We start from the raw sequence: 22,484 nt of genomic DNA, 5'->3' as shown, positions 1-22,484 counted from the left end.
CACAATTGCCTACACCATGTAGGTAATGGTATGAAGCCGTTTGTCTCCGAGGAATTTTCCCGATGGCGAGTAATTTGGTGGAGGGACGGATATCGCTGGCGTACAAAGAGTTAGAGGCAATTCCTCAAACTTTGGTAGAAAAACATAGCAAAGCAACTAGGGAACTGGATCTAAGTCACAACAAATTAACGTATCCTTTGTAAAACTTGGTTCCTGCATTTTGAAGTCATTGCAGGTTTTATTTTTGCATCATGACGCATTATCTTTATTATCCTGACTTGCTTCCGGAAGAATGTGCAAAGATAACTTAATGGATAAACATTACGCCCTGGTATTTCCTTGATTTTACCAAAATAGAGATCTACGTTTCCTCCATGACTTCGAGGATCTAAATACACTGGTACTGGATAACAATGAGTTGAACAATCATATTAAATTCCCCTACTTGGAGAAACTGGAAACGTTATGGGCAAATCACAACAACATCACTAATCTCAGTGTGTTTGTTGAAACTGTTGCCAAGAGCTTTCCAAATTTAAAGTATTTCAGTATGATGCATAACCAAGCTGCACCAAGCTACTTTAACGGCGGCACTTACAACCAATACAAGGACTACAGGTGATCTAGGGGGCTAAATCATATTTGAGTTGTGTAGGGTAGCTTCGTGCTACAAAGATAGGCAATATCGTACTGGGAAAAGAACCTTGAGTTGAGAGGGAAAGGGTTTATTTTTAGCTATATCATGTGAGCCTTCTATCAGGCCTCCACCTATGGCTTTTGTTTCATAGTTTGATTAAAAAAAGTTAGTCTTTGTGGTTTGTACTTCTTATCCATTATTTATTAGTTTATTTGTCAGGACTGCGTCTGTTGACCCCCCTCTTTGCTAGGGGAGCCTCTGATTAATTTTAAACCAATCAGCATGCAGCCTTATGAAATCATCAGCAAAAATAATGGTTACTGCGATTGGTCATTTGCTATCAGGTGACTCTTTTAATAAGTCACAGCAGACTTTTTTTCTGCAATTTTTGCCGGCTGGTTCATATTCAATTCATTCCTGTATTTAATTCAGAAAGGAATTCAAAGCCTTTGACAAATTTTAAATACCAACAGTTCTGTTGAAAATAATTCATAATTTAACATATATTGTAGGATAGCACTTAACAGATATTGTAATATAGCACTTCTCTAAAAAGTATTAGAGAGCTAAAGAATTCTCAAAACTCCATCTTACAAATGTTGGTTTTATAACCTCTATGATGTATATATTTCATGCTTTAGGTTCTACGTCATAAGCCATTTGCCAAATCTTCTTGTTTTGGATGACACACCCATAACAGAAGTAGAGCGAGAGGAGGCAAGAAAGGTGTATGGCACCAGGAGGTATTCAATCAAAGAAAAGAAAAAGAAATCAAAAGAAAAGGTGATTACAATTTTAATTTATACAATTTTTATTTCCCTAATGTAATTACAATTCACACATTTACACATAACACATTATTAATCCACCTTTCTTTTGTATCATTTCAGAGCTTGAAACAGAAGTAGTCATATTTATCTATTCCAGTCTATAAGAATTAAAATATCTATAATAGTGCTAAAGTCTATACAATTTAATATAGGTGCTTGAAACTGTTTTAAACTACTGATGTGTTTCTCACATCAGTATTTGGTAGATTATGATAAAATTGAAACACATCCCCAAACATATTTAGCTTGTATTAGTATTACTTTATATGGAATATTTAAATTCTGCTCCATCAGCCATTAGTAGTATCACATGCTTGTGGTTGATCCATACAAGTCGCACCATCTTGAGCAGAGAGGGGGAAATCTTGGATGTTGGGCGGGGTGTTGTGTAGGACTTCACACATTTCATGGAGCTACTTAGCATTCCAAACAAACTAGACCCAGTCTGCAATAAACAGTCAAAATGCATTCACTAATAGGAGTTGTATTTTCGACTTATTTTAATAAGCAAGGATGACAAAGACAGCAAGAAAAAAATAGAGGGGAAAAATAGAGTGCTTTGCACTCTATTTCAAACTATTTGGAATGGAATTATTGAAACATTGTTGTCAGTGACATATCGAAATAGATATAATTTCTACAATAGCAAACACAGTTGAGGAGTTAACGGGCCAAGCATCCTCAATATAACGTGATACTTGGAGTTGCATTGTCGTTTGGCGGAAAATGGCTGAAATGTCCATGTTGTCACCATCATTACTAAAAGCAGTTCATGCAAACTTATGTCGTAATATGCTTGAGGCAACATCTTCATCTAGTTTTAAATGTGACGTTTTTTTTTAATTCAATGTTTCCTTTAGGTCAGGGTAATGGATAGAGATATAGATATTAGATAGAGCAACATGAACTATTATCGCTACCAATATAAAGATTAGGAAAGTTGGCCAACTATCAAGGGTTATGATCTGATGTGCTCTGAAGTATTTGCTTGCCTCACTGGTTGGTTAGGAAAATGATCAGATAGTAGGTTTCTTTTATCCTTACTGGCTCACATTTTAAATTCCCAAGGCGATCATGGTAGCACATGTAATACTAGTACAACAAGCAGATGACAGAGACACCATAATTATCCATTCTTTAGGGTAGCTAGTCAAGGACAGACCCCCTAGATAATGCATAACCTGTATTCCCTTTAAGTACAGGTGGATAAATCCAGCAACCAGTCAGTATGAGACTCTGTATGACCAAACCAACCTGCCAGAAGCAAATTTTGGAATCACCAAAGCTGTATGAAGCAAGAGCTTTGTCATCAGGCGAGAAAGAAAGGGCAGTCACAGGAGAGGAGTGTGCAGAGACCATCTGAAACACAGATAAGATAACAGCAAATTAAGACTTCAGTAAAAAAAATATGTGAGGTCAGCGAAGCCCTCTTAGGTGGTGAATACAAAACAATACTTTATAAATCATCTGCCCTATGAAAATTAAATAGAGATGATGTAATCAAAAGAAACTATTGCATTGGAAAATAAAAAAAAATTGAAGCTTATAATCCTGCTTGCAGCTGGGACACTGAATTAAAACAAACAGGGGGGGGGGTGCGCAGTCCTGGGTATCACATGGAAAAACCATAACATTTGAAGATTCCTTAATAAGAAATTACCCTCTATTTGGCTGCCAAGGGGTGCCTCCCCCTGTGTATCTGCCTGCATGTGGTCACAGAATATACAACCAGCGCACTATGTCATGACTCATGTCTGACCATAGAACACAGCTAAGGATAAGGAAATTGCTGTTTTTTGTGGAGGAAGGAAATCTGATGTACCCCCTAAACGGTGAGAAACAACTACAGTATCTAAACTTGATGGAACAAAAAAATAGAACCTGGAAACCAGTGCACAGCCCAGGCTCCCCGCGTGCATATTACTGACCTGACATCTTGAAGATCGGAGATCATACAATGCAACTTGTCCAGACTTAGCACCAACAGCCAGGCGTCGGGACTGATGTGAGTAGCTAACCATGTTAAATCTTTGAAAAAAAATCATATTCTCATGGCTGAAGGGAAATTCTCTTCACATACAGCGTTATTAAAATGTTGCTAAAAAGTTTTCAACAGACATAAAGGCTATTAAACATATGACTGACCAAATATAATTATAACTTGTCTTTGAAAATTTAGCATTTATTATCACTCAACAAGTACAATCTTTTTTTTCCTTGATGTCAACTGGGGCCACACTTTTGAGATCCATTTAACTATGAAGTCTTTCCATTTCTTTTTTTTAGATTTTTAAAGTATGTCCATTAGGCTTTTTCGGTAAAAATGAATGTGATTGGTCACAGTTCCTATTTATTTGTAACAGCAGTACCTGCAGAGACCAGGAAATAGTTCAGTGAGACCTTTCTCTTTGATGCTTTTTTGGTCCAGACAATAAACCACCACATCCACAACCTGTTACACATTGCAAATTAAAGGATTAGTCATTAGAGTAACATAAAACAAAACATTTTTCTTTATGTATTTGGGTTTTATTTACAAAAAAGTCTGAGCAAACTCTGAACCATAATGTAGACAGGGAAGTTTTCATGGGAGGTGTGCACATAAGCACACAATCACAAAAAGGCCACAAAGCTGTTCTGATATAACAAAAAGAGAGTGAAAATAAAAGCTGCGAAAAACGAGTAAGTGACTGTTAAAAACTTTCATATTTTGAAATGAAAAAAGGCACTCTTCAGAGGAAGCTTTAAATAAGCCGTCAAACATAAAACATAATTTCCGATTCACGCTGGAATGCAAGAGCAAGCCCAAGATAACTGCTTGATTTTCTTGCACATGTGTTGTGTGACAGATATTTCACTTGTGTTGCTCTTGCGCCCTCGTGAGAACCAACCCTAAAGCACAACTCACATCTGTCAGAAGGTCCACCACATCCTGCTGTGTTTTCTCTATCATCAGATCTATAATTCTCAGGATCTCTTTCTTGGCGCGGTTTAGCACCGTTGTGGTCTGCGCCTCTGTGTTCTGTGTAGGCTGATGTCGCACGTGGCTATATACAGCAATGGCAGATGGGGAGGGCTGGTTGAATGAGATGGACGACACAGCAGCGATACTTCGAGCGACCTGTTGCAAAGTACAGTCGAATTTTACGATATGACTCGGAAGAAAGAAAATGTATCGTAAAATCGTGGCATCGTTGCAAAGAGGTCCTCGATTTTACGATATCAAGAAAAATTCATTGAAAATATCGTTGTAACAAGGTCGGGTTAATAATCGACCTTTACAAAGTAATGATATTGTAATTGTACTCTAGAGTAAGACTGTTCTGTTACTCTCTGTAAGACTGTAACCTGTCTTAACAAGATCTCTCAAGTAAAAAAATCGATGAACTGTACTGTACGTGTGTGGTGTCTTTTGTTTTTCTGTCTTTGTTGATAGACGGAATCAGTAATATCGTTGTATCGAGGTCAAAATTACGCTTGGGAGAACAGATTTGCATCGTAAAATCGAGAATATCGTTGTACCGAGGTCATTTCTTATACAGTTAACTGTATTTCCGCCGGGAGAAAGGAACGCCACGGTAAAATCGAGGTTATCGTAGAACCAGGTTCCACTGAAGTACAGAACTTGTCATGCACAATATCGTAAATAGCTGTGTGACATCAGTTGTTCCCGGTGAAAGGTTACCTTTCTGGAAAATCCTGGTAATTGCCCTAATAATTATCAACATTCATTTTGAGTAGGTTTTCAACAATATTTCATCAAAGTATCGTACCTGCACTTATTAGTCAAAGCTAGATTAACGAACAGGTGTGGGAAATCATGTAACAAGGGCGGTAAGGGTTATATTCGTGATCTGTAAACAGCAAAAAAATTAAATGGCGAAATTTGATCAGCGTGAATCGTGATCTATGCTGTTTAAAAATCGTGAATCGTGATTCTCGAGTAAAGATGGATCCTTGTCGTCAGTTTATCGTGAAACGTGATTTCCGATTTTTGAAACTCGTGAAACGTGCAGAGATCTGCCTGATGTAATAAAATGCAACTAGGATTAGGCTTTGTGAGTGAGTGACAGAATAAATGGCAGAACGTTAAGTATACTGGAAGGTGGTAAGCCTTTTAGTCCTTGTCTGCACTGCTCTTGACCTACCTCCTTAGCGATGGTAGCGATGAACACAGATGGTCTCGCTGTCGCTATCAAAGATAGTGCATGTCTGGCTGACCGATGGGTGTCGGCGGCAGGGGACAGGGGTAACCCCTTAGGAAAAGACATGTCATGTGCCTTGTCATCAGCGGAAAGCTCCAAGAGTGCAAGCAGGACAGAAGACACGTCCATGTATGGCTCCCACAGCGTGAAACCTCGACCAATTAGATCAATAGCTGCTCGCCTGACTGACGTGTTGGCGGTCTGTCTGGACGAGGGTTGTTTGAGAAGGAGATACATGAGGGCTTTGCCGGTATGTCGCACAGTGTTGAAATCCATGATCATTTCACTCACTTGAGGCAAAAGAGAAAAAAATGCCATCGTCAACTCGATTGCGTTGCCAAGAGAACTTGGAAATAAACCTTAAAAGTTTGTTTCCTGCTGCAAGACAATGTACTTTAAGCAAAGATGTGGTAACGTTTTTCATGAGAAAAAACTTGGGTATCGTGGCATTTATATGTATGAGTCTAAAGAAACTATGGAATTTTTGTGTGTAAAGGATATTTCTGGCTGCAATGCTTTCAGCCTTCAGCAAGGATGTAGTAACGCTCCGCATGAGTATTTAACAAGTCGTAGAAGCGTTTACATGGCACAACTTTAAGCTCTTTTGATTCGTATACTACAAGCCGAAGGCCAAATCGTAAAACGGCCCATAGTGTACCTGAGTTGGCGCTCTTCACCGGTGTGTTACCGCCGCCGCCTCCCTCGCGCGTCTCGTACACGTCCACCTCGCGCTGAAACTCTGCCCCAATCACACCCATCAGCACGATGGCAGTTGCTTGGCGACGCCGCTGGTCGTACTGCAGTAGCTTCTTGACGCTTGACACCACCGTGCTGATGTCATCGATAGGGAAGATCACTTCGTCATCGGCAGACTCGCGGCGATCTGTGCATGTCAGGGGACAAAGTGGAAGTTATTACATTAATATGACGTGACAAGAAGTCATCTAGGCTTGTACGGAACGGGAGGAGGGTTTGGGGTAGTGGAGTAGACAGCTGAGGGAAAGTTGACAACAAGAAGACGATGAGATGACTGCCAAAGAGTATATATATTCGTACAGTCACCTATCTGCTAATTAGCACTCACGCAAGGAAACAGTTCTCACAAGAAAACGTTTTGAAGCATTTTCTATTCATACAGTGCATTTATTTGTAGTTCTCATAGGCATTAGCCCGAAGTTTTCAGAGGCGCAAAACATAACATTTTAACTATATGTTGGTTTATACGCCTTTTAGATTCGCCTAGCCTGATTTGGAAAAGAGTGACGTTCTTTCTGCTTGACGATGTTATGCGATGACGTCGCCTAATGATATATCGAGATTACCTGATGCCGATCCCACGACATTGTTAGTGGGGGTGGGTGAGGCATCCGTTAAAGCCTCGGACCCACTTCCCGTGCCAACATTGGGGTCACTAAGCCTGCGGGGTAGCTGTGGTGCCCAGGTCTCCACGACTTTCTTACGGCCTTCGAAGCCGATTCGTCTCAACTCGGCAAGAAGAATAGCCTGAGCGGCTTCACGGATCTGAAAGAACAGAGAAACTAGAAAAGAGCCACGACAAGTAAGGCAGCGGCGGGACGAGTCAGTCTCATGGCGTGTGGCCAGCAAGATGCGAGGGCTCAGGAGGCTAAAGGAAATGATAAATTGAAGATCAAGGATGGGAACGGCATGGCAATATATCATGTACCTGTATGTAGGTCACAAACAACCGAGCCATCAGGAGCACTCTGCCGCACGCGCCCATACTGCGAGGTAGTATGGGTAATATATGTTGTTTCAAGCTCTGCCACACAACATTCGATGCCGACACAAACTTCGATGAACGCTATCAGGATGGTAATACAGTCTGATAATTTTCTAAATATATATCTGCACGTCCTTAAACAAGGAAACAAGAGCAGGTTTGGCACCTATCCAGTAAGAGGTGTCAAACGGAGACTCCGTAGTTACACTAAAAGAAAACCTGTTGGCAAAGGGTGCCTGAACGAAATAGCAACGGCGACGGCGACCGACTGCAGGGAGAACCCAAAAAGCTTTCATACTTTGCGCTTAATTTAATACTAGTTTAGATAAAATTCACCCGCTTATGTATTCCAAAAATAACTATAGTAAAACCTAGAACCTTATTTCTAGCATAGCGAACACCATGAAACTTGGAGTTTTCACGTTGTCGTCTGAAGAAAAACGGCTGAAATGTATCAGACAGGATCCATTTCAGAGTATATTTCACGTCTGGCTCTTTGAGTTCTCAATTGTTTTCTGCCATCGTCTTTCGCGTTGCCGTTGTCGTCCCTATTTTTGTAGATACCTTAGACAATTGTACGCGGCACATAGAAAAAAATGCCGCAGTGTCTTTGAAAACAAACTGAATACCATCCAGATAACCCAGCGAAGGTCTTCACTATAAGACTGCGGCATATTTTACGCCCTGAAAACGAACTTTACCATCCAGATAACTCGCCAGCGGAGGTCTTCACTATAAGACTGCGGCATATTTACGCCCTGAAAACAAACTAAATACCATCCAGATAACGCGCCAGCGGTGGTCTTCACTATAAGACTGCGGCATATTTACTGAAAACCTGAAACAACATATATTACCCATACTGCCTCGCGGTATGGGCGCTTGCGGCAGAGCGCTCTTAGACAACGTTATATACATTCAGCTCATAGGCCCAACAACCCACAGCGTAATTCCCAACGTACAAGTGTTAAGCATTTATTGAACTCACGAAACCAGCCCCGAATCCCTCACTAAAACATCGAGCCTGTGGAATATCAAGGGAATGCCATAATCTGGCGTAACACTTAAAGGTGAAGGCGACAGTTTTCTTCACATTTAGCAGTTTAGGGCTTACAAACACGACACTACATTACCACACATGCGAGCCAGTACAACTCACCTCCAAGCACCGGTCTTGCCATCTCCGTGCAAGGATGTGGAGAAGCGGTGGCTTATATACAGGCACCGTTAACAGATCCGCCAGCAAGCAGCAATGGAGAGCGGCCAGCTGACTCCACCCAGCCTTGATATGCGCTCGATGATTCATAGCCATCTGGATATCTGAGTCGCTAGGCACCGGTCCATCGCCGCCGTCGTCATAGCTCGAGGAGGATCTTGGGACTTCTCGGCTGGCGTTCGTCAAGAGGGCTAGGCGCTTCTCTGACGGAATGAAGCTTACCTAAACGGGAAGGATCGGATGGCCGTGTATCGTATGAATGAGTTTTAGAATAGATCTGAAAAGCAAAGGGGGGGGGGCGAGGAGAGGATTTTAAGAAAGAAGGGGCCGCATCTATTGTTCTTTCCATTGTCTTCCTTAAACACCTTATTTTTAAATCAAAATCTCTTAAAGATTCGCCCATGACTGTATAAGAGCAGCCATATGACTCATATTTCACCACGAAAGACCGTAACTAAATGGCTAAATATTCGATTAAGTTTCCAGTGAGGCCCATATAGCGAATGAACACTTGATACAAGAAAACTACATTGCAAGTCAAACTTTGTTCCATATTTCATTATATTCTATTTAGACTTAATTGAAATAGGTATATATACAATGATGAACAAATGATACAGAGACCAAGTGTCCTACAAACAATCATAACACAGTTTACAGGCGCAAAAGGTAACCATATGCACTGAAATACCACCTGGATAGGTCCAGGCACTTCCTGACATTTAGGACTAGTACAAGCATGGAATAGCCAATATGAGCCATCAAGACAGTTAATAATTCGACAATACCTGATTCATGCTCATGAGCGTGTTGGCCACGGAAACAAGTCCCACCATGTGTAGCGTAGTGAGCGCAGACGAGAGCTGCCACCGAGAGTGAAAACAGGTAGCATCCGAATGATTGGACGATCTTCTTCTCTTCCTGGCAACTTCTTCAGCGAGTATGCTCGGAAGGATTCGGGAAACAGTTGGCTCTCCATGGGATTCCTCTCCTGACCGCTCGGATTCCTCTCCAAACCAGCCGGGAAGCATCAGCGACAGACGTCCGCCTCTGGTTTGAAGCCCGAATGAAACTGGTTTGACCGGTTTAAGAAGTCCCAGCCTCTCAGTGCAGACATCGTCCATACTAGCGTCCAGTCCCCAGGAGTGCAAGGAGCTAATCATTAGCTGAGCCACGTCGTGAGTCTCGTCCCCAGATGAGCCGCGATGATAATGGTCAGCGCTCTTCTCTGAGCCGGAATATCGTCTACCTCCTCCGCTGATCACCGGGGGCTTGGGAACGGGTGGTTTCCTTTTGCTATCATTCTTTTTCTCTGGTATCAGAAAGAACAGCGATCCTTGAGTAACCCGTGGTGGCATAACAGTGACGCAAATAATGAGACCACTAAACAGGCTAAAAGGCTGGCAAACCCATACACAACGCTGGGTATATCATCTGTTAGTTTGTGTGTGACAAACTGAATTATACTCAACCTGGGATGACTGTATTTAGGATATTTCGTGACTGGTAATATCAAGGCCTTCCGTAGGAGACAAGTAGTATAGTGGGGACCGAGTTACGTGGATTCTCTGCGATCTTTTGTGAACATTTTTTGAGAAGTGTCGATGCGTTTTTCAGGAGAACTTACTAAAAGCAAGACTTTCTTGAAGTGACGGTCTCCCGTTACGTATGAGATAGTACTATATATAGTGGGGACCGAGTTACACGGTTTGTTTGAAACATTTGATGAGTAAACGCAGTTTCCAGGAGAACTTACTCATAGCAGGATTCTCCTCCCTCATTAAGTGACAAATGACGGCTTCGGTGTCAAACATTAGGACATGGATCTCTGCGTCAGCATCAGCGGCTTTTGTGGACAAGACCTTTAGAGGGATCACTTGTTCGGCGGGAGCTTCGCCCTTAGACACGTCTATTAGATAAGATTATTTATTTTTTAAATGACTAAATTATACTAAAATAATAATAAATCAGGGTGGGGGGAAGCACAACAGAGCTTGGCTTCACATGTGTAAATGTCGATCAGCCACTCCTTTGTTATTGATTAAAAAAGACAATACATCCGTTACAACGTTTGAAGTCCGATACTTGATACTTTATTGAACGTTTCTTAGTTACTTGCTTGAATTAGCCGATGGAAATGGATTCTTTTAGTTACTTGGTATTGTGCGGACGCGTCAAATGGCGGCGTTGTTGGTATCGGTTATGTACCGTATGTAAACTGAAAGAACGGCACGGATAGAGAAGGACGGATGGGTAGACAGAAACAGGATGGTATGCCAGACGGACCTCAGTCGACTGGACAAAGGGCCTACGGCTGGTACCTGGTCTCTTGGGTGTTGGTGATGGGCTGGAGGATGCCGAGGAGGGTGAGCCCGACGTTCGCTTCAGTTTCTTGACAGCGGCGGTAGCAGCATTGGCGGGGAGATTCGAGGTGAAATGGCTCAGCTTTTTGCCGATTGCGGCTACTTTGGACTTAGAGGGTACGTTAGTGGTGGATAGTGCACCATTCTCTTCGTCATCGCACGCGGCAAGGATGTCAAGCGCCACCTGTCCCGTCACGTAACGATCTAGGTGACCTGTAGAAACACGACAGCTTTACGAAACCCGTCACGTAATGATCTAGGTGACCTGCAGAAACACGACAACAACATGGAACCCGTCACGTAACGATCTAGGTTACCTGTAGAAACACGACAACAACATGGAACCCGTCACGTAACGATCTAGATGACCTGTAGAAACACGACAACAACATGAAACCCGTCACGTAACGATCTAGGTGACCGGTAGAAACACGACAACAACATGGAACCCGTCACGTAATGATCTAGGTGACCTGCAGAAACACGACAACAACATGAAACCCGTCACGTAACGATCTAGGTGACCTGTAGAAACACGACAGCTTTACGAAACCCGTCACGTAACGATCTAGGTGACCTGTAGAAACACGACAGCTTTACGAAACCCGTCACGTAATGATCTAGGTGACCTGTAGAAACACGACAGCAACATGAAACCCGTCACGTAATGATCTAGATGACCTGCAGAAACACGACAACAACATGGAACCCGTCACGTAACGATCTAGATGACCTGCAGAAACACGACAACAACATGGAACCCGTCACGTAACGATCTAGATGACCTGTAGAAACACGACAGCAACATGGAACCCGTCACGTAACGATCTAGATGACCTGTAGAAACACAACAGAACATGGAACCCGACATGTAACGATCTAGTAGACCTGTAGAATCACGACAACAACATGGAACCCGTCACGTAACGATCTAGATGACTTGTAGAAACACCACAACTTAAGCAGTATTGTGACTGAATTTTACCAATTCACCCCAAAAGATCAAAATAACCATGTAAAACGATGAATGACTTCTTGCAACGTTTTATGCAGCATTCTTTGATGTTCCGAAAATTTTTGGCTGTTACCTTATCAGAAAAAAGGTAAAGATACGGCCTATTCCTTGGCGGGGAGGAAAGGGAGGGGTTTTTGGCATACTTCTAGAAGTTAATCGTTTTTACTAAAGTTGTGACGTCATAAAAAAGCCATTCTCGGCTCAGACCCAACGTTTCATCTCCGAGCACAGGACACCCGGTAACGCCTGGGACCAAGCTGACAAAGATCGTCTCCCTATACCTGTTTACACGCTAAGATGCCGAGACTCACCAGTTTCCATTTGCCAGACGTAGACGGAGCCGTCTGAGCACCCAACCACCAAGAAGTCATCTAGAGCGCGCCATTTGATCGTCTCGACCGGAAACGTGTGTATTGCTGCTACCATGACGCACTTGCGCTCGCGGATACCCAGCAACGCCACCGAGTGATCATCCGCGACGGAGCAAACGCAAGACTGGATACGAGTCTGTCAAATAGAGCCTGGTTAAGGTTACGGGGTTACGGGGACGCAAAAAAACCCAAAGTGTCGAGGAAAAGTGTTGATACGCGCGTCAGATTCAATCGAATATGCTCATGTTATGTGATGCTAACACGACTAAAGAAACGCAAAAAAGGTATGGCCAAAGTATAAGCTCGTACGATTTATTATTATTTTGTTTTTGTTTTGCACTTGGGATCAATATATAGAGATCCATGGTTCATTTCGGTCGTAAGAACTGCCATTCTCCATTCACCATCTCCATTTACCCATTTCCATTCACCATCTTGAATTATAAGTATATGTATTACAGCGCATCCACCAACGTCGGTGATGGAAAAGGGGCTAATAAATATGGGAATACATAAGGTTACCGCGCTGTAAATATATAGGGCAACAAAAGTAGTATGGTTTACAGAAAAATCTCAAATCAAATTCAGTAGAAACTTATCACTTACGCTACAATCCGGGGGAGTACAAATCAGACGCAGCACCTCCCCTCCATGGGGATTGTATGTAGACAGCAAGTCTCCCGTGTAGATATCCCAAAGCTTGACGGTGAAGTCGACCCCCCCGGATACGAGAAGGTGCTTATCGTAACGTGGATACTCGTCACGGGGGTACAAGAGACAGGTGACACGGCCATGATGACCGATAAGGACTCGGTGAGACGGCCACACTGGAACACACGATTAAGTCATTACTACAGTACCCATCATTTCTTGCATTACCAAACATGGACATTGAACATCAAGTTTGGGACGTAAAGTTTAATCTCCTCTAGCATTGGAATGAATTAAGAATAGGTTGACGTTTTAGGCAAAGAAGCATACGTTTCAGATAAAGACCAAGTAAATCTAAAATTATATTCTCTCATGTGTAAACAGTGCCACATCAGACAGTATTGATGGTTATAGCTTCGCTCAAGATTATTTGATGGTTATAGCTTCGCTCAAGATTATTTGATGGTTATAGCTTCGCTCAAGATTATTTGATGGTTATAGCTTCGCTCAAGATTATTTGATGGTTATAGCTTCGCTCAAGATTATTTGATGGTTATAGCTTCGCTCAAGATTATTTGATGGTTATAGCTTCGCTCAAGATTATTTGATGGTTATAGCTTCGCTCAAGATTATTTGATGGTTATAGCTTCGCTCAAGATTATTTGATGGTTATAGCTTCGCTCAAGATTTGTTGATGGTTATAGCTTCGCTCAAGATTATTTGATGGCTATAGCTTCGCTCAAGATTATTAGATGGTTATAGCTTCGCTCAAGATTATTTGATGGTTATAGCTTCGCTCAAGATTATTTGATGGTTATAGCTTCGCTCAAGATTATTTGATGGTTATAGCTTCGCTCAAGATTATTTGATGGTTATAGCTTCGCTCAAGATTATTTGATGGTTATAGCTTCGCTCGACTGACCACAAGACAAGGGAAACATTGTTGAACTTATTTACAGCTCCTTCCAGCATTGTACACAAACTGTTCCAGCAGTGCTGGCTGTGTTGGCTTTTAATGCTGGCGTTTGCACAGGGTTTCGGTCAGTCGCTATTTTGCCATCCTAGCAAAGAACCAAATGCGAGAAAGCATCCATTTCCATCGGCTGGTTTTGGGAAGCTAATGCGAAATTTGGGATCGAAATTGGTAAAGGACGTAAAAAACTTTGTCTTAAGGTAATTCCCTTGAATTGCACTGCGCACCCCATCTGCGCATAGTGGCGCGCGCTGTTTGTTCGAATTTTCCGGTATTAAGTGCGCGAGCGCGTCACAGTTGTACAAGAAAACACAGCAAAAGCGCGTTTTTTACTTAAAATCGCTTTGACAGAAAAACGAAGTCAGTTACCCCCATTTTTTATTTGCTCAAATAGTTAAATATGTACGGAAAAATGATATACTGAAAGAAGGAAAAAAGTTGGGTTTTAGAAGTTTTGTTATTTCTCTTAAAAGCCGTAAAAATACTTCAAAATGGCGCTTTTTACCGTATGAATAGTGGCGAAAACAATGTCTTTTAGTGCGATCTCTTAAAATGTGATTTGTTTTGAACATTAGCTACTACGGGTTATTGTTTAGGAGATCGGATTTTGGCAGCTCGACAAACAGAACTTAATTTTCTAAAGACTGTAGGCACTCTTTTTGAAAACTAAGAGTTGGGATTTTTACCTTGCGAAAACGAGGTCGGTAGCCCCATTTTTTATTACATTTTTTGAAAGCCCTTAACTTCAATATTGTTTATGCCAAGTTTTAAAAAATTCTGGGTTGTAGAACTATTTCAAGGGAATTACCTTAAGATGGAAAATTCGAATTTTCCTTAAATAATTTTTCTCCAATTCTGAATGAAAATAATAACAAAGGTGTTGCTGACAAGGTCTATTCAACGTTTGTATTTTGGGTATCCTGTGTTGCGCATATCCGAGCGCACTCGAGATTATTTCAATACCTGGACCCTCCGTGCTGCGGCTCCTTAGGAGTTGTGCAATAGCTGCCCTAGCTGCAGATATGATGACGATTGAGCCGTCTTGCCGGCCGCAGACGATCCGTCCTTGGGATGGGATGTACAAGCTTGTGGTCACAGAGATCCCTTCGTCTTTCCCATTCTATAGAAACAAAACCAAATATTAACTACTTACTAACCGAGAGTGAGGTCATGCCGGGAAATATTAAACTGAGGCTTTGGCGTATCGACCGAGGCTTTGCGAGGTGGAAATATTGCACACAAATAACAGGTAGTACTTTTATCTTAAAGACACTTTTCTGGGTCTTTACACTGAAGCTTTGTATTTCTTGGCTATCATAGGTGGCGCTCGCAGGCTCGTCATCTTATTGTTTTCCTTTTTGTCAAAATTTTCCTCTTCAATCTCTTCAGGATAATAAAACTCCCACTCAGAGTGCTCGTCCATTCTCTTTTTTGGTGGCTTTTGGTTTTTTGGTCGATTCTGTTATAGCGAAATTCGTGCAACCGAACAAAACAACACAAAAAATCTCACAAAATGTCCAGCTCCGGATACGGTAAAAGACGGCCCGCCAACCAACCATTTCTGCTTCTTCTGGGTGTTAGAATTCGCTACTCGAATCTTCGCTGTCGCTCATTTTGCAGTTTGAAGGTGGAAAAAATTTCAAAAAACAGAAGATTGTAAAAAAAATTTTGTAGGGCAATACGGAATTCCGTAATGCCCTCACAGACGGGCAATACGGGAATGTCACGACTACCAATAAGCCAATCACAGCGCGCGTACTATCGTAGCCATATAATAATAGTCCAGAATGACAGAATATGATCCGAAAATCGTAAAATAATACAAATAAAACTATTTGTATTGTGGTCACAACGATCCCGTCATCTTTCCCATTTCATACAAACAAACAAAACCAAATACGAGTCCATAATGACAGAATATGATCCCAGATCTGTAAAACAATACAAATAAACCTATAACAAAAGCAAACAAACAAACATAATGAAGAATTTGAGAATTGTTGGTATGATGGGGATGGTGGAATGGCCTGTTAACCACTACACTAATACAACCCATCGATGTATGGCTTGAGAATTTTTGAAGCTGGTCGTAATTTTCCCATCAAATTACACATCTTTTAGTGAAGGTCTAGATGCATAAACAAGAAAAGGTGCAAACGCAAAGATAGAAGAATTGAACACACACCTTATGTGAAAATATAATATACATTTGACGTCCATTCCAACAACAAACTTTATGTAGACATTATCTTCTGAACATAGGTGATGACATCATGTTTATAACTTACATGAATGCCGGGGGCTCTTAGATTTGAGGGTATCCTAGGTAGAAATCTTCCCTTCCTCCATTATTCAATAAATACTCCCTTAGACGTGATCTTCTGAACATAGGCCGCGTGTTTGCATCGTGTGGGTAGCTAGCAATAGGGCCCCCTCCCTGTGAATGACTTACCAGAGAGTCTATCAAACCACAGGGTCTTGAGAACTCATCCCAGCAGTCAGATATTCTGGATTGCAGCAGTGGTGACGCATCTGGGAAAGGTTAGTCACGGTTTAAAGTCACAATTTAGTCTAGATCTATCTATGTTTTATACATGTATGTTTTCACAAATTTTAGACAATATACTGGCGAAAACGTATCATACCTTCTACAGGCTTGATTGTTTCTAAAATCTCATCCTTAACTTTCCAAATGCAAACACTGAAAGAAGGCGGAATACGAGAAGTTAGTATCCAGTAGTGAATTTTGTTTGATTTGAGTGCTAAAGCTTAATAGTACCTCCCGTTTGAGCAGCCCCTCATGACCATCTTGTAGAAGGGGTCTCTTCGGCCATAGGAGAAGAACATCGCCGGGTCGTTACAGTCTCCTGGACTCTGAGGGACTTCAGGAAGAGCCAACTTATGGATGACGGTGGGCTCTTGATAAGGGTTACCTGGGAAACAAGGTAATGATCATTACAACTACCAACAGCACTGCCAACACTATCACCACCACAAACCTCATCACCATCACAAACCTCATCGTCGTCATCGTCGTCGTCGTCGTCGTCCCCTTTGCCGCCGCCACCGCCACCGCCGGCATCATCACCACCATCTTTATCATGATCAACATCATCATCATTAACCATCACCAGAATTGTCGAACACTACAATTACATCAGCATATACCTATAACCACAACCACCCGTCATTATAGCCATCACCATCCACCACAGCAAGCCATCAGGGCACCATCATGAGGGCATCAACAACAACTACAGTTGCATTAGCTTTCTCGTTGTCACCAGCAATATCACAATATTCATCAATTCCAAAACCAACATAACCATCATCACTAACAACATTGCCTGAGCACCCAAAACGACACCACCCACCATCACAGTTCACCACCACTATGCTAAACAATACAGTCCACAATCTTTTCAATTTCCCCTCATCAAACCAAATAATATAAACCTGTTGAAATCCTGAGAGGCTTTATCATTACCTTTGGCTGCTTCTTGTAGGCCAGGGCAGCACCTAAATAAAACCACGCAGTGAGTATTGGCAATAGGTCAATGGCGACCTTTCAAAGGATACATTTTTGGTCGCAAATTTTTGTCATAACTTACATGCGAGGTAATTTGTAAACATAACTGCTGCCATCCTGCCACAGGAAACTTGATATTAGTAACAAAATTAATGCACAAAAGGAAATGTGCCAGGAAGTCATTTGTACCTTGGTCCAGACAATCAGACAATCAGCAGCTATGAAGTCTCCTCCTCCCCATAACATGTTGGGTGGGCAAGGGACTGATGTGAGGAACTTGAAATCACTGGCATCATATAGCTGGGGGAAAAATGAGGCATGTAGGTGTGTCCATTTGATGGGTAGACTATTTATGTGAGGGAGGGAGGAGAAATGTATTGGAGTAGAGGCATGAGGTATTGAGGAGGGAAAGGTGGGGCAGTGTGGAAGGCAGGGAAGACAGGAAAAAATGAACGGAGTCAGGAAAAGAGAGCGGGGCAAGCAGGATGGGAAAAAAAGCAAGCAGGCAGGGAAGTGGTGGAGAACAGGGATAAGGATAAGGAAGGAAGGCAGAGAAAGAAGCAAGCAGGCAGGGAAGTGGTGGAGAAAAGGGAAAAGGGAGAAAGGCATAGAAAGGAGCAAGCAGGCAGGGAAGTGGTGGAGAACAGGGATAAGGGAGGAAGGCAGAGAAAGAAGCAAGCAGGCAGGGAAGTGGTGGAGAACAGGGATAAGGGAGGAAGGCAGAGAAAGAAGCAAGCAGGCAGGGAAGTGGTGGAGAACAGGGATAAGGGAGGAAGGCAGAGAAAGAAGCACCCAGAGGGAAGTGGTGGAGAACAAGGAAAAGGGAGGTAAGCAGAGAAAGAGCAAGCAGGAGGGAAGTGGTGGAGAATAGGGAAAAGGAAGGAAGTCAAAGAAAGACGAAAGCAGCAGGAAAGTGGTGGAGAACAGGGAAAAGGGAGGGAGGCTGAGAAAGAAACAAACATGAGGAGAACAAGGAAAAGGCATTAAAGGGTATGAGGAAAGTAAGCTGGGAGAGAAGAGAGAAGGAGAAGTGAAAGGAAGGGGGGACAGGGAAGTAAGCAGAGTTTGAAAGTAGCAGGGAGGGAGAAAGGCGAAGGGAAGCAGGTAGGTCGTGTTAGAGGGCAGAAAGGAGGGAGGAAGCCAGGGAAGGTAGGTGCATTGAACAAGCAAAGGCACAGGCCATCGCAATAAGCAGTTACTACTGCTAAATAAAAAAGTCGTGCTGTGAAATATCTACAAGTTCTGATGTAGATATGATGTTTTGATGTAGATACCTACCAGCCAGTTGTTTGAGCTAATGACCAGTATAGTGCGCTGAGTGAATGGATTACAACAGATGGAGTGGGTAGTGCAGCCAGTGAGCTCCCTTAACTCTTGCTCATATGCAGGCTCTGCATACTGTTAACAAACATTAAAGGTTAAAGACCTACAGTTCATGTGGCTGTTGAAGCTAAAAATCAGGCTTACGTTCATTTGGGACCATACAATTAATAACGGCTGGTCACTTAAAACAATGGAAGTAAAAATGTGGTCTGTAACTTACACAAAAAGTTACTAAAATATCTAGAAACGTTTAAATATTTTTATTTATAGGTGCATCTTACCTTGGAATCTATGGCAGGTTTTAAAGCCCAAATGGCAAGATAACCAGACAGAGAGATTGCCACAACAACGTCCTCTGGAAAAAATAGCATACCATAACTATAAAACAGAAAGTTTTACTGCACTGTAATAACAATTTCATTTGATTCTACTTTTTACGAGTTGACTAGTTTACCTTGCCTTCTTGCTGGGCGCACAACACAAACTGCACTTATCCAGTTAGAATGGGATGGTGACTTCAAGACGTACAAAATCTAACACAAAAAAGACATATTACTTTACTAACAGTTGTATGCTCTATAACACACACAAATTCTATGAGAATATAAGGATGGATACAAGTATCAATAATGCAAAAGCAATATCCACTTGCAAAATGCACATAATTATAAATACATGTAATTATCAGTCTGACATTAGCACAACAGTTGAAACCTATTGTTTAAAGTTTGACTCATCATTTTGTGCACCGTGGAACCTACCAATATGGGCCTAAGAATACAGGCCAAGAAAACAAGGATTACCTCAAGGGATGTTGCATCAATAACATATACATCAGAGTAGCTACCATGGCAAACCAACCGCCACTCTTTGCCATTGTTGGTTGCCACATGGAATGACTAGAAATACCAAAAGACAGTTATTCATAATCAATCAGGGAAATGCTCAGGGCAACGCTTAATGCCTTTGCAAGGTGTTACCCAAATAGGCACCAACTCCGTGCATATAGCCAGTTCTACTGGTCACAATGTAATTAGATGGAACATATTTTCATTAAATTAGATGTCTGATATGTATTTTTTCAGGTTCTGCTTGTACTCACATGAAGAGCAGAATGTGTTCCACTAATAACATTTGTCTGAATACACAGAATACACTTATTTCAATTAGATGCGCCTGATATATATTTCTTCAGGTTCTGCTTGTACTCACATGAAGAGCAGAATGTGTTCCACTAATAACATTTGTCTGAATACACAGTCCATCATCTGTGTCCCAAAGGCACAGCTCCCTAGGAACAACAATTTAATATTTCAAAAGACAAGAAAAGTGTCACAATCTATACTATACTTGTCCTGTGTTGCCCTCTGTGTTCACACCTTCCTCACAAAGTCAATAACAGCAACAGCTTTTTTTTTACCAAAAATGTTAACAATACAGAGGTTACATCCAATTAGAAATAAGAGATAAAATCTATATAAAGCATGAGACATAAAACATGTTTTTCTACATCAGTATAATACTCAATTCCCTATTTCCAATTTCTCTGTATAAAGAAAAAGTATATTTCTTTGTTTTTTGTTCATTTATTCTTTTATTTATTCCTTTCATTTATTCTTTTTTTTTTTTTTTCATGCAGAAAAAGGAGCACAAAAACAGATGGCTTTTGCAACCAAAATTATGAAGTAGACTGCAGGGCTGTACTGACATCAACTAGAAAGGGGGGGGGGGGGGGGTGGGACACAATACAAGGAACATCAAGAAAACTGTGACTGGCACACCAATGCCCTACTGGTACTTCCCATAAAATTTGAAAAAACTGGTTCCTATGGGCATTACGGCACTGGACTGACATGATCGAGTGAAGTCTTTCATCGTTCCCTTACTTTCAAGCACCACATTTTCCCACCTACCCGTTCTCAGCAGCACTTATGATACTTGACTTGTTATCCCAGCCATCCGCTGCTTTAGCCAATGCTGTTACCTTGGCATCATGAGCAAATATCAGATTACGAGGGACCACCTGGAAATAAGGCAACATGTTATTCATTTGATAAATGCATAAGAAAACATACAGTGAGAACTTTGCTATCTCAGGATATGCCTTGAAACATGACAGTGAAAACAGCCTGTATTCTTGCTTTCTGATTGGTTGCTAGCTAATGGTAAAATAGAGTGCATACCAGAGGAGTAATCTTCACACTATTCATGCAAGGTCACTGGTATCATGTCGTTTTGCCCACAAGCCAGTTCGTCCGCACCCAGGTGGACGGAAAAGGCGTGTGAACAAAATGACAGTTAACTAGGTCACTTGAAGCAAATGATAGGCTAGGATCAAGTTTGTGAAACTTTGTTCCAAGATGACAAGGATTGTAGAGTTTTGACTGTAAAATTTCAATTGCTTGGCTTATCAGCGAATATGTGCATGTGAGCACACACTGGAAAAATATGTTGTCTTATACAAATGCGGGCTATTTTAATTTTTTTTTTAATAATGCACTAGTCATTTGAAACCCCCTGGGTAACATGGGGGCTTAGAGCACTTTTGAACAAGCTGTCCCGAGGGGGTGGAGGAATTGACAGTTTTTTACTTTAAGACTTGTCCCCACCCTGGGGGCTTTGGGACAAATGAATAACATAACATGTACTTTGCAAAAGTCATGTCAGTTTCTGGTTTGAGACTCTCTCTCTTCTGTAGCAAGCAATTCCATGTATCAGCTTGTGGCAAGCTGCATGGCGGAATGTGCAAAAACAAATATGAATGATAACTAATGCCAGATGAAGAAATGTTTTCATTTTTTGTAATTGTTATCTTCATTGTTATTTTAGTACAAATTTGCTGAAGTGTACTGGCTTTGGAAGATAAAGGCTTATTTTTAGATGACTTTACGTCGGGTAGTAGCCTATAGGGATAGGGGAGGTTGACTGTAGTTTTGTCCCGAGGGGGTGGGGCTTTTCTCTGTTTTGTACAGCATCAAAATCTAATCCCCACATTTCCCAGGGACCATGGGGTGGGGGTTTCAATTGACTAGTGCATAAGTATTGTGTTTATTGTTTATTGTAGAGAATAAATTTCCGAAAATTTTCCGTGGTATGCTCTCTTATATACACCACAATATTCATCATCTTATGATTAAAATGTTTTGGAATCACGAGGCGCGTGGATAAGAATACGTACTTACTACGGAAAACCTATAGGAAATTTGTTAAATAACCAGGCAATGATATTGACAGGAACAAAATTGATATTCCCTTTGAATAAAGTAAAACCTATTGGAATCATTAGATTTTACCATATCAGTTTTTGTTTAAATCAACTTCCTAAATTTTGAACGTGAACAAATATAAGCCAAAAAAAATAAAGGCATCATCATCATTTCATCGTGTTATGATAGGACCATCTCTTACGTTCACTTCGCCGTTAGCGTGAAAACGAAGGTCCCAAATCCCCAACTGACCATCACTAGAGCCAGTCACGATAGTCTTCTGATCGTACGTCGTGGTTATACACGATATACAGTGCGACGGAGGATGGTTGCCCCACAAAACTACTGGAACAACTGAAGATGAAGACATTTTCAAAACAACTCCATGACGCCCGCAAATCAAGAAAACGTGTTACGCGGCGTG

The 22,484-nt window shown here is 41.6% G+C and overlaps 2 protein-coding genes across 2 annotated transcripts; one reads left to right on the top strand and one right to left on the bottom strand.

Moving 5' to 3' along the window:
- Nucleotides 1-53: 53 nt before the first annotated feature.
- LOC116605534 (leucine-rich melanocyte differentiation-associated protein) lies at nt 54-3,013 on the top strand. The gene is made up of 4 exons (XM_048725696.1): nt 54-190; nt 358-618; nt 1,279-1,420; nt 1,528-3,013. Exons 1-4 carry the CDS (start codon nt 63-65, stop codon nt 1,543-1,545), a joined length of 549 nt encoding a protein of 182 aa, XP_048581653.1. The 5' UTR covers nt 54-62; the 3' UTR covers nt 1,546-3,013.
- On the bottom strand, nt 1,431-22,473 carry LOC116618945 (WD repeat-containing protein 7). The gene is made up of 28 exons (XM_048725694.1): nt 22,263-22,473; nt 20,768-20,877; nt 20,067-20,145; nt 19,658-19,753; nt 19,309-19,387; nt 19,136-19,209; nt 18,810-18,929; nt 17,721-17,831; nt 17,614-17,648; nt 17,490-17,521; nt 16,782-16,935; nt 16,648-16,703; nt 16,455-16,534; nt 14,966-15,122; nt 12,985-13,205; nt 12,319-12,514; nt 10,951-11,205; nt 10,386-10,538; nt 9,418-9,941; nt 8,573-8,851; nt 6,995-7,193; nt 6,331-6,555; nt 5,616-5,962; nt 4,376-4,588; nt 3,837-3,919; nt 3,396-3,495; nt 2,722-2,826; nt 1,431-1,912 (listed from the first exon to the last, which is right to left on the bottom strand). Exons 1-28 carry the CDS (start codon nt 22,428-22,430, stop codon nt 1,730-1,732), a joined length of 4,434 nt encoding a protein of 1,477 aa, XP_048581651.1. The 5' UTR covers nt 22,431-22,473; the 3' UTR covers nt 1,431-1,729.
- Nucleotides 22,474-22,484: the final 11 nt, after the last annotated feature.

This window comes from Nematostella vectensis, chromosome 3 (assembly GCF_932526225.1).
Source record: "Nematostella vectensis chromosome 3, jaNemVect1.1, whole genome shotgun sequence".
NCBI classification, from domain to species: Eukaryota; Metazoa; Cnidaria; class Anthozoa; order Actiniaria; family Edwardsiidae; genus Nematostella; species Nematostella vectensis.
Note: the sequence above shows the minus strand (reverse complement) of the source record. Positions and strands in the feature narration are given on the sequence as shown.

Bases quoted from the DNA above. Each gene is read 5' to 3' on its own strand.
- LOC116605534 (XM_048725696.1), top strand. From the start codon at position 63: ATGGCGAGTAATTTGGTGGAGGGACGGATATCGCTGGCGTACAAAGAG. The intron at 191-357 runs GTATCCTTTGTA...TTACCAAAATAG, and splicing joins CTAAGTCACAACAAATTAAC to AGATCTACGTTTCCTCCATG. The intron at 619-1,278 runs GTGATCTAGGGG...TTCATGCTTTAG, and splicing joins AACCAATACAAGGACTACAG to GTTCTACGTCATAAGCCATT.
- LOC116618945 (XM_048725694.1), bottom strand. From the start codon at position 22,430: ATGTCTTCATCTTCAGTTGTTCCAGTAGTTTTGTGGGGCAACCATCCT. The intron at 20,878-22,262 runs GTAAGAGATGGT...CCTTATTTCCAG, and splicing joins ACGCTAACGGCGAAGTGAAC to GTGGTCCCTCGTAATCTGAT. The intron at 5,963-6,330 runs GTACACTATGGG...TTTTGCCTCAAG, and splicing joins GGTGAAGAGCGCCAACTCAG to TGAGTGAAATGATCATGGAT.